We start from the raw sequence: 12,260 nt of genomic DNA on the forward strand, positions 1-12,260 counted from the left end.
CAGGCAGCAACAGGGACAGGGAGGTGGGATGAAGAAAGGGGAGGGTTACTTCAGTACTAGGGTGACCAGATGGCCAGATTTTTTAAGGACAGTCCTGATATTTGGGGCTTTTTCTTACATAGAGGCCTATTACCCTCTCCCCCTCCCAATTTTTCACACTTGCTATCTGGTCACCCTAGTTCAGTACAGCCAGCGGGGTGATTTAGGCATGTAGGCTCGTTTTAGTGGCTCGACTTGATGGATAGATAGACAAATAAAATATTATTGGGTCCTCTATTGTAGAAATCATTGAAGACGTAAGTTTTCAGGAGGGATTTAAGCGAGGAGTGGATACTTTCCCTGCACACAGGAGTGGGGCACTCAGACTCCAGCTCAGCTCCCTTAATCACAGCAGCGTGCGTCTGTCGCGGCATTTTGTGGCAATGGCCCGCTGGGCATTCTGGGAGTTGTAGTCCCCAGCTTGCTCAAACGGAGGAGATAAACTACAACTCCCAGAAAGGAGCGCGACCTGGTGCTCCTGCGCAGTGACTAGCCAAACGCCATTTTGAACAGAAGTGTCGTTGTACTTTAAACTAGCGGGCGGCAACGGCGGCTCCTGGGTGCTGAGGAGAGTTGATGTTGCTATTGCCCGTCCCGGCTCGTGCCATAGGGCGCCCAAAATCCCCACCGGGGCTCAGCATTGTAGCCTCCCTGGCCGGAGCGGGAAAGGAGGTGCGGAGCGGGCAGTGGGGCGGAAGGTCTCTGGGGGTGGTGGGGGTCGGGGCTTGGCAAGAGCCCCGCCTCTCGTGTGAGGTGACCAGCCTGGGTGAGGCTGTGATTTTCAAAGATGCCTAGAGGAAGGTAGGTGACTATTTTCCATAGGATTTAATTCCTTTAGGCATCTTTGAAAATCCCAACTTCAGCATTTAGTGCTATTCTGTATTTATGACCCTTCTGTAAATGTCAATCCATGGAATTGTGATAACCAAGCCAATTTGAATTGGCTTGATCTTAATTGCATAGCTAGGAGGACCTGAAAAGCTCTTACAGCCTGTCCAATGTTACCCACACCTGTAGTTGGCAGGGGTCTTTAATACACCGTTCCCAGTACTGTTACATCTAAACTGTTCTTGAATTTCTGCAATGATAGTGCTTTTATCACTTTGGTATATTCAACTGAACCACTTGCTTATACTGTTAAAAAAACATTTTTACTAATCACTTCAATTTTGCTCTATTATCTTTTGGGTCGTCTGTGCTAGCTGTGATGTTATAGGATGACATTTTGGTATGTTCCAGCTGAAGTCTGGCAGACTTTAATCTATTCATGTGTTATGTGCCCCTCTTGCTTTTAAACTGGAGCTAGCGGGGGTCTTTCAGTACTAAATGTTGTTTGGGAAAGCTAGTTTAACTGTGTGGTGTCCATACAGCATACAAGGTGCCTTTTGGATATGAACACTCGGATTCTTTCACTTTTCTCTGTCCAGATGCAGACTTATTTTGGTATTGTGCTCTGAATGCCTTTGTTTTTCTGATATTGCCTACTTATACATGTATAAATAATAAACATTTTATTTTTTGTGATGCTCTGAGGTGAGTAGCTAGATTGAATATCTGGCTTTTAGCTGAATAAAAGCTTAAAATTGCTGTTTTAAATAGTGCAATTATCAAAATTGGTGAAACTCTTACTGGAAATTAATAAACATACAGATGCTTGATAAAATTAAATACAGACATTCAGAAGTACAGTGTATGAGAGGACATCTCAGTATAGGTGATTGCTTATATTTTTATTTCTTTACTCAGACTCTTCAGAAAGATGAGAGAAGATTCCATTAGTCATTTGGATAAAAGCCATGGCATGCCTGTTTGAAAAAGACAGCATTTACTCTCCTGAATCTACTGTGTCTTCTCTCCTAGCAAGCTGCAGCCTTAACAGTAGTAACTCCTACTCAAACAGCTCAATTCAATACAAAGACAAAGTATACAACTCTGCATCTCAGGCTTTGGAGGCCTATATTGAAGATTTTGACCAAAGTCTTATGTCTTCAGAAGTAAGCACTGGAAAAATCTGCGTAGGTCAGAGTACTCCTAAAGATAAGTCAGCAAAGTATGGGTCTGTACAAAAATACGGTATGTTTCCTGTAAATGAAGCTTAAATTGTGGTTTTGTTTAATATTTTTGACATATCCCTAAAGAGAATATCTCATGAACTGGTTCTGTCATCTTTAAAATTTTCAGTCTATTATTGTTTTGTTACATATGGCTATAGATATTTTATTGATTTATTATTTTTAATTCCTTTTTGGAATTTGAAACGTCAAAAGTCTTAACACTGATCAGTAATCTAATTACTTGTTTTGTAGATGAAATCTATTTGATTTAATGAATATGTGCTACATAAATTGTAAGCACATATTATGTAATAAATGGTGCTTATATAGTGATGCTTCTCATTCTTTGTAATAGTTAGTCTTCAGTAAAAAGATTTTTTATATTCAGTCTTTTAAAAATAAAACCATGTAAATTTGAAATTAGAGACCTATGGTGGAAGTGGAAGAAGTCTACTACACTTCCTCAGTTTCATCATCTTGTAGAAGTTTTAGGTTCCTTTACACACCTGATCTTCTGGACTGCAAACTGGGCTGGGGTGAAACTGCACTTCCATACTGTGCTGTTTACCTCTTACTTTCATATTAAAGATTAAATGAAACTTTTGTAAATAAGATTTGAAATCATAAGCAAATATAAGTAAAAAGTAGAATACTGCTGGAGTGGTGTATTATAAAGGGGCTACAGAATTTTGGTCTAATTTTAGTTGTTAGGTTTAGTGTGTTGGTGGTCTTTAATATATACAGGCACTAACTACATGATCTAGTGATCCATTTTGGCCTTAGTTGGGAGGGATAGCTCAGTGGTTTGAGCATTGGCCTGCTAAACCCAGGGTTGTGAGTTCAATCCTTGAGGGGGCCACTTAGGGATCTGGGGCAAAAAAATTGGTCCCGCTAGTGAAGGCAGGGGGCTGGACTCAATGACCTTTCGAGGTCCCTTCCAGTTTTAGGAGATTGGTATATCTCCAATTATTACCTTTATTATTACCTTTGCCTTCAACTCTGTGACTATGTTTGGAATAGCTGTTATTGGCATATACATAAATATAGTGCAGGTCTTACCATGGGGGTGAATAAAACCACTATGCTATATATGCCACTCATTATATATGAAAGCATTGTTTTAGATCCTAATCCTGCATCACTCACTTACCTGCTTAAAACTGAGAATGTGAGTAATACCACTGAAATCAATGGGATTATTCATTCTTAAAGTGAGGATGTATATGTTTGCAGGATTGAAGCTCTCACTTTTTAAGAAATGAAGTTATTGGGTCTACTTTTGTGTAGCCGTTGATCTGTAGTGCCTTTGGTTACTATCAGTCCAACAGTGATGAGCTTAGTGGAAATCAAAATATCTTTCTGGGGACCCCAGAATATATATGTTTTTGAGATCTGAGAGATTAAGCTCTTAGCCAAAAACTAGTGCTGAGTTTTGTTGAAAAGCTGGAAAGTATCCTTATCAGGTGGCAAATGTCACTATGACACAATGGACTTAAATGCTATTTTAAAAATAGAAAACATGTCAGTGATACCGCAGTGAATATTGCATGTCCTGGATCTTAAGCAGGTGTAATTTTATGGAAAATTCTACATTTTTGGGGGAAAAGAGGAAAAAAATTATGGTAGAACGACTTAATGAGTAACTGATGTTTGGAGCTAATCAGAGGCTAAGAATGTTAGAATGTGGGGAAATAGATTTGTGGATAGTGGGCTGATGACACAGTCATAGGTACAGGAATAAACTTACTGCTCTGCAGCTGACTAAATATAAATCATCTCCACAATATATGATGGAGATCCCCTTCCTTCTAGGAGTCTGAGAACTTCTTGGTAGCAATATTTTAGTGGTATTTTCATTGTTTTTATCCCTCTGCTCTGCGGCCAGCTTTCTGGTGATGTTTGTGTTGGGGTGGATAAACTGTATCTACTGAGAACTCCCCCAGGCTCCCCTCCCACTGCCAAACTGCATCTTCCTGGGTGTGATGCAGTAGGGAGCGGGGTGGATTGACCTGGGGATATCATTTAGTTTTACTGGGTCTGTTTGCATGGGGGATGGGAGAGCAGGGGATGACTTTAGGTGAGGGCTGGTACCTGAGCCAGGAAGGGAGGTGGGGTGAGTTGACACCTTTCCTCGAGAACCTGGACAAAGGGAGAGGGAGAGAGGATGGGGAGAGAGCCTGCCGGAGGGTTTTTTGGTTTCAGTTTTGGGCTCACTGGGAAGAGGTAGGAACCTCCAAGACTAGGGTCTAAGATCCTTGCCCCCCAGAGGGACCTGGCTGAGGGGTCCTGGTTGTACCTACAAGCCCTGCTTGGGACAGTGTTCCAGTCGTCTAATAAACCTTCTGTTATACTGGCTGGCTGAGAGTCACGGTGAATCGCAGGAAGTGGGGGGTGCAGGGCCCTGATTCCCCCACACTCTGACACTGGGCATCAAACAAAATGAAGCTCTAGATCCATAATGCCTCCAGTCCAAGTGTTGTCTGAAATATGCTGCCATTTGTAGTCAAAACACTTCTCTGAATGGTGCACCGTTTTGGTTTTATGAATCAGATAAACAGCAGAAAGAAGATGCTAGATTTTCCCCATAACCATCGCCCTCTACAGTTCCACAGGCAAAACAGGAGTATTTTGATTCATGGAGACTTTTAAGACAAAAGTTTTAAATGACTTTATTCTGTTCATTTTTGTCACCAATATTTTGAGAGGAGTGGAGTCAGAATTGATAGACTGTGATGCTTTGAAACATCAGTATACAATATTCACATTGTAATTTAGTAAAAACTGTAATGTAAAAATGTATCTATCATAGGTTTTTTTTAAATACGTGGTTTTAATGCATTTTTTAAATTCAGGAAAATATATGTCTCTTTGTTTTTCAGCTTTGGAGGGCTTTAACCAGCAAGGAAAACTCAACTCCATTGCCTCACCTTTTATGAGACAAACGGTTTGTGACCCAGACTTGATTAGTCTCACCACAGATGATCTACTAGCATTTCCATCAGATGGATCACTGCCTTTTATCCATAGGATTCCTTCTGGGTCAGGGCTTCAAAGTGGCAAGTGGATTAGGAAGTCACTGAAAAAATCTGCCTTCTGTCCTTATCAAACGTCTTCATTTGATGTTGAAAAAGACTTTGATTTCCAAGACAATGGCAAAGCTGTGGATAATCGAAATCATTACAGAGACATTGACAAAGAGAAACACAATGTGTATAAATCTCACAAATATAATTCTATATTTTCTAAAGAAAATGCAGGGGATTGCCTTTTTCAACAACACTCTGAGTCCATCTCTGTCAAGAATTATCCAAGGTGGCTTACTAGCCATAAGTCTGACTTGAATGTGTCAGGGATAAGTAGTATTCCTGATTTCAAGTACCCAATCTGGCTAAAGAGTCATAACCTTTTATGTGATTCAGCTAATCAAAGTTTTATTCAAACATTTAACATGCAAGATGAATTTTCCTCTTCACAAATGTGTGAAAGTATGGAAAAAAAACACATTGTGGATAAATTAGACTGCAATTCTTTTGAACAAAATAGTTATCTGGATCCAGCAGGTGACCGTGAAGTAACAGGAAATTGCCGATATGTCAGACCAAGTGCAGACTTCCAACCTGGCAATGTTCTCTCAAGACAGTCCAAACAGCCATTCAGAGGTAACTGCATTACGCATAATTTGTTTTGAATGTTTCTTGAGAATGTTAAATGCAAAATGTTACTCTTTTAGTCACACATGACCGAACATGCTGCTGCTATACGCAGAGTGAACCACTGCACAATAAGACTATTCACACCTATCCTACATGGGGGGAGTGGTGAAAAATCCATGCTCCTGAGTATTTAGGCATATTGAAGGACTTTGATACACTCTCTCTAAATATTCTTGAATCAACCTAGCTACCACCTCTTGAGGGGGTGGTTTTACTACAGAGACAGAAAAACCCGGTAGTCTAGAAAGTGTCTACACTATGGGGCTACTGCAGCACAGTGCTATAGCTGTGCTGCTGTAGAGTCCATAATATTAACATTATCTAAGTTAGAGTGAACAAAGGGCACTTTACTCCTAAATGAGAGTACCCATACAGGGTTAACACTGTTTTAACTTATGCATCTTGACTTCACACTTCTAGCTGGTTTGCCTTTGTGACCAGCCTCTTCCAGTTTCTCCCAAAACAGCAGCAGCAAATACTGCACTGAGAATATCTGTGAGCAGCTGTAACAGGAGAGAATGGAGGGAGCTGGACATTACTGTGCCCATTTGTCCGATGTGGGGAGAAGGACTCAGCGCCCTATCCCTTCAGGGGGCACAACGTGGTGCTGTAGCTCGCTCAACTCCTTAGGGGATGAGAAAGCCAAGCTTACCCCATAGCCAGTTTGTGTCCAGTTTCCGATCCTCCCTGGGAGCATCATGTGGAGAAGGTCCTCTTTGAATTCCCAGGGTGGGGGGCAGTTTGCTGAGCTGGACTCCATTCATAAAAAACCCAGCATATGATGCCTGCAGCCCACCCCCAGCAGCTTTTTTCTGTTGCTAGCTAATGTGGTTAGTCATGTAGTTCAAGGGGTAGAAGTCTGTGCTGCAGTGTTGAGGGTTCAGCATTCGCATTGCTGGTAATGTATGGTTGGGATTGGATTTATTTAAAAAAAAACAACAGCAACAACAACAAAAAACTAGGAAATTCATATAAAATCTAATTTAAACCATTATTTTAGATGGCAAAGCCAAGCCCTCAGAAGTTAGGAAATGCCAGTTTTACAGATGCCTGCATAACTTTAGTTTGCATCCCTTCGTGTATATGTATTTTTAATTATATGATCGCATGCTATTTTTTTCCACAGGACCCCTACCTCACTCAGTCCAGAGGCTGGTTGGACAGGTAGTTGAATTAAGGTTGCATGTGAAAACAAAAATCTACCCCTTCCTAATTTTCGAGTGCTTGACTTTGCAACCTAACTAATGCAGTTTTTGTATGTAATTACATATGGTGTGTGTGCAAGCAGAACTTCTTGAAGCACCTATTATGTAACATTATGAGCGGAAAACTCACCTATTTGCCAGCATTTACGAATCCTAAATATTAACGTAGATTTGATTAAATGATCATACTATCAGAGTGCTTTATAAAGTTAAGGAATCTTGAATGCTGTATTCTATAAATGAGTTATGGAAGGAAACATCTGACTTCCTGGAAAGGCTGTGGCTATGTTAATTTTCCCTTTAATTCACATCTGACACAGATGTGCAATTGAACAATTATATGCCCTACAGCCACAATAAAGATCAGGAGTGGCACTGATGCTGGAGGTCCCCCACTATAAACAGGAGACAGTTGTCAGCAGGACATTCTTTGTGAGGGATACTCAACTTTGGAATTCTCTTTTCCTCAAGTGTTGAGGTGGGTTGAAGGCTAGAGAGTTTTTGTTTACTGTAGAGCTTATTTTATCTTCTGGGATGTATTTTATGTTGGGAGAGCAGTCCACTGCATTTGAGACTTTTCTCGGAACTTTGAGCTTGGAATGGAGGCCTGTTTGTTTTATAAAATCATGACAAGTTTTTAAAAATAGGTGTCTAGAGTTACTTATAGTTCCATATTAAGAGGCTTAATTTCATATTTAAGCAAAATTTCAGCACCACACTTTGAAAATTTTGGCAATAATGTCTGTGAAAGAGGACAGACTGTTTCCAGTGAAATTGCTGACTTGAAGAATCTTAGTGTATAGTAACTGGTGATACTGTGTTGTGTTTTTTAGATGACCAGATTGAGTTGCTTATCTTGAAGGCAAAGAGAACTTTAGAGTCTTCTGTCGAGAATTTATCAAGTGCTTTGAAAAATGATGGCAGCCCTTGTACAGTAGATATACTGGAAGCAGAAAGATCCTGGGAAAATGTTCCAGTTGCTTTGTGAGTAAACAAAAATAAACATTAATACAATTTGTTCTTGAAAGTGTATCGTACTTAGACAATGTGGTGTGTATGCTGTAGATCAGTGGTTCTCAACCTATTTACCACTGTGAGCTGCATATGCAGCTCTCTGTTATGTGGGCTGCATCCACACTATATATATAACATGTGTGGCCCTGAGAATGTCACATGGACTGCAGCTGTGTGCTGATTGGGCTGCAAGCAGCCCGCAGGTTGAGAACCACTGCTATAAATAATTTTAGATAAGCATGATTTGCTCACATATAAATGCTAAGGAAAGAGAAGAGTGTTTTTAGAAGATGATATTTTATCATACGAGGTGGTACGCTACTGTCTCCTATTCAATCATATCAATTATCAGATTTCTACTTTCACTAAACCCACTGTGATATGTCTGGATCACTAGTTTTGTAAATTTTGTTAGTGCTGGAAAAGTTTTGATGTAAGGGAACACACAGACACATTATTCATTTGTTTATGGGGGGATGGGGGGGAGTTGATAGCTGTGGAGGCTCCTGGATAGTTTCAAATATGAGTTTAGATTCTTGGACTAGGTGTTTGGAGTAGTCCTGGATGTAAAATTCCACTTGTACAACAGAAAAGGATTGTCTTCTGCAGGACCAAATAATGTGACCTACACTGTAAGGGAAAGTAACCTTAAATGTTCTGATGTGAAAATGAAGTCAAGAGGGGACAAACTAAGCCAATTACTACTTATCCTACTCTCAGTGGATGTGGAGAACAATTGATCATGGTCATCTTTAAAACAACTTCTCCTCTAGACTAAACATGCCCAATTCTTTCAACCTTTCCTCCTAGATCATGTCTTTGAAACATTTTAGCTCTTTTGTTATTCTCCTCTGTACTATCTCCAGTGTCATTGTTTTTCTTAGTGTAGTGCCCAAAACTGGACATAGTACTCCCATCTAAAGTCCTCACCAGTGCCAAGTAGAGCAGAACAGTTACCTTCCGTGGCTTATTTACCATATATCTCTGTTAATGTACCCCAGCATCACGCAGTTGACTAAACTTGAAATTGTGACCCACTAACCTACAAATTCTTTTCCGCAGTGCTGTTGTCTAGCCAGTAAATTCCCACTTTATGTTTTGCATTTGTTTTTTTTTCTTCTTAAGTGCAGTACTTTGCACTTGTTTTTATTTAATTTCATCTTGTTGGTTTCAGAGAAATTCTCCAATTTATCAGGATCATTCTAATCCTGTCCTCTACAACCTCTCCCAGCTTATTATCTGCATATTTTATAAGCATATGAAACATTAGTCCCAATGACATGTGAATGTATCTTACAGCAATTTGAGTTTGTAAAGCTGTTTCATACTTTCAATTGCATGTTTAACTTTTTGTTTAGCAAATCTCCAGTGCCTGTATACTGTGAGGAAGATGAGACCACTCTACAATCTCCCAAGGCTAACATTGTTAATGAATTCCTTGAAGACTGTTTAAATAATGACAATCAGGTAGGTTAAGCTGAATTATGTCTGTTTTGTAATATTTCTTGCTTATAGTGGTCTTAAAGTAAATCATAAGCCTTTACAGTTCTATAAGTTGTTTCTGGTGCATATGCTAACATGGGCATCAAAAGTACATAAGCCCGATAAATAGTAGCATGAAGAACACTTGTAGATTGGTTTCTGTTCTAGTTTTAATAATGAGTTAACAGCAAAAGGAAAAATTGTAATGTCTTTAAATAGTCACATAATTTTAATGATTAAACCCTACATTCTGACCCTTCTGTGATCAAGAATTGCAAATAAATAGCAGCTGGTCTTAACCCATTTTGGTAATAATAATTGTTTCATTAGTTGCTTGAATTTTCTATCCTATATTTTAATGTTTTTCCTATCTGAAGTAACTAAATAGTGGTGGTCTCCATATAAGTATCTGAGCCTACTAATCTCTTAGCCTTAGTAATAGCTTTTGTCAATCAGTTGAGTTCCACAGGTTAGTTATGTATTGTATTTCCTCTTGTACATAAGAACATAATGGCCCTACTGGGTCAGACCAAAGGTCCATCTAGCCCAATATCCTGTCTTCCAACAGTGGCCAATGAGGTGCCCCAGAGGGAATAAACAGAACAGGTAATCATCAAGTGATCCATACCCTGTCACTCATTCATTAGGGACACCATTCCTGCCCATCCTAGCTAATAGCCACAGATGGACCTATCCTCCATGAATTTATCTAGTTCTTTTTTTGAACCCTGTTGTGGTCTTGGCCTTCACAACATCCTCTGCCAAGGAGTTCCACAGGTTGATTGTGCGTTGTGTGAAGAAATACTTTCTCTTATTTGTTTTAAACCTGCTGCCTATTTCATTTGGTGATCCCTAGTTCTTGTGTTATGCGAAGTAGTAAACAACACTTCCTTGTCTACTTTCTCTACACCAGTCATGATTTCATAGACTTCAATCATATCTCCCCTTAGCCATCTCTTTTCCAAGCTGAAAAGTCAGTCTTATTAATCTCTCCTCATACGGAAGCTGTTCCGATCCCTAATCATTTTTGTTGCCCTTTTCTCAAACTTTTCCAATTCCAATATATCTTTCTGGAGAGAGGGCAATCACACCTGCACACAGTATTCAAGATGTGGGCATACCATGGATTTATATAGAGGCAACATGATATTTGCTGTCCTATTATCTATCCCTTTCTTAATTATTCCCAGCGTTCTGCTTGTTTTTTTGACTGCCACTTCACATTGAGTGGATGTTTTCGGAGAACTATCCACAATGACTCCAAGATCTCTTCCTTGAGTGGTAACAGCTAATTTAGACCCCATCACTTTATATGTATAGTTGGGATTATGCTTTCCAATGTGCATTACTTTGCATTTTTCAACATTACATTTAATCTGCCATTTTGTTGCCTAGTCACCCAGTTTTGAGAGATCCTTTGGTAGCTCTTCACAGTCTGCCTGGGTCTTAACTATCTCTAATTTTATATCATCTGCAAATTTTGCCACCTCACTATAATACCCCTTATATTAGCTTTATTGTTGCCTTTTAATTAAACCGCATATTTCAGTCTACCTTCTCTAGACCTGTAGCATTCAACCTTTCCAGACTACTGTACCCCTTTCAGGAGTCTGATTTGTGTACCCCCAAGTTACATCTCATTTAAAAAGTACTTTGCTTTGGTTACAAAATCAGACATAAAAACAGAAAAGTGTGTCAGCACAGTATTATTGAAAAATTGCTTACTTTCTCATTTTTACCATAGAATTATAAAATAAATCAATTGGAATATAAATACAGTCGAACCCATTTATCTCGACCTCGGTTAACTTGCCAATCCTATTAAGTCGACGTTTTAGAAGTGGAACCGCCAAACTCCCTCTTTGTCTTATCGGTTTCTCATCGGTTATGTCGATTCTTTAATCTCGCCGAACCCTAATATCTCGAGCACAGAAGAGCGCCGAATTTGCCACTAACCGAGGTCGAGATAAATGGGTTCGACTGTAACTCCGGCGGCGGCCCTGCCCGGCTCCTGCCGCATCCCTCCCCGGCCACGCGACTCCTGCCCTGGCCCCGGCTCCCCAGCCGGCCAGCTCCCCGCGTCCCCAGCCGCCCGCTCCCCGGCTCCCCAGCCGCGCTGTTCCCCGGCCCCCCGCGTCCCCGGTCCCCGCCCGGCCCCGCCCGCCCGGCCCCGCTTCCCCGCCCCCCCGCCCGCCCGCCCCGCCCCCCCGCCCCCCCGCCCGCCCGGCCCCGCTTCCCCGGTCCCCGCTTCGCCCGCCCGGCCCCGCTTCCCCGGTCCCCGCTTCGCCTGCCGCCCGGCCCCGCTTCCCCGGTCCCCGCTTCGCCTGCCGCCCGGCCCCGCTTCCCCGGTCCCCGCTTCCCCGGTCCCCGCTTCTTTGGCTGCCCGGCTCCGGGTCCCCGTCCACGGCCGCCCGGCCCCGCTTCCCCGTCCCGCTTCGTCGGATCCAGCCACGTGCAGGCACCGCGGTAAGGGGGCAGGGAGGGGGTGTTGGAGAGAGGGCAGGGGAGTTCAGGGGTGGGGGGGGTGGATAGGGGTTTATCTCGATCATCGGTTATCTCGACGCTTTTTGGCAAACCCCTAGGCCGGCGACATAACAGGGTTCAACTGTATTGTACTTACATGTTAGTGTATAGTATATAGACCAGTATAAACAAATCATTCTGCATGAAATTTTAGTTTGTTCTGACTTCACTAGTGCTTTCTATTTAGCCTGTTATAAAGCTAGGCAAATATTTAGATGAGTTGATGTAGC

General features: G+C 41.5%; 1 protein-coding gene across 5 annotated transcripts in view; it reads left to right on the top strand.

The window, feature by feature from the left end:
- Positions 1 to 500: 500 nt before the first annotated feature.
- The window catches only part of C6H18orf54 (chromosome 6 C18orf54 homolog), a 30,459-nt gene continuing 18,699 nt past the window's right edge, over positions 501 to 12,260 (top strand). For 3 of the 5 annotated variants that reach the window (XR_006580632.1, XR_006580633.1, XR_006580634.1), the window contains exons 1-5: positions 501 to 711; positions 1,786 to 2,112; positions 4,973 to 5,752; positions 7,845 to 7,995; positions 9,384 to 9,492. Coding sequence is in view for 2 of the 5 variants with exons in the window: in XM_045022149.1 (XP_044878084.1) it covers positions 1,836 to 2,112; positions 4,973 to 5,752; positions 7,845 to 7,995; positions 9,384 to 9,492 (1,317 nt within the window). In the remaining 3 variants the exon portion in view is untranslated. The remainder of the gene's footprint in view (positions 712 to 1,785; positions 2,113 to 4,972; positions 5,753 to 7,844; positions 7,996 to 9,383; positions 9,493 to 12,260) is intronic. The other 2 variants (XM_045022149.1, XM_045022150.1) reach the window with 2 other exon arrangements.

Source organism: Mauremys mutica, chromosome 6 (genome assembly GCF_020497125.1).
Source record: "Mauremys mutica isolate MM-2020 ecotype Southern chromosome 6, ASM2049712v1, whole genome shotgun sequence".
Taxonomy (NCBI): domain Eukaryota; kingdom Metazoa; phylum Chordata; order Testudines; family Geoemydidae; genus Mauremys; species Mauremys mutica.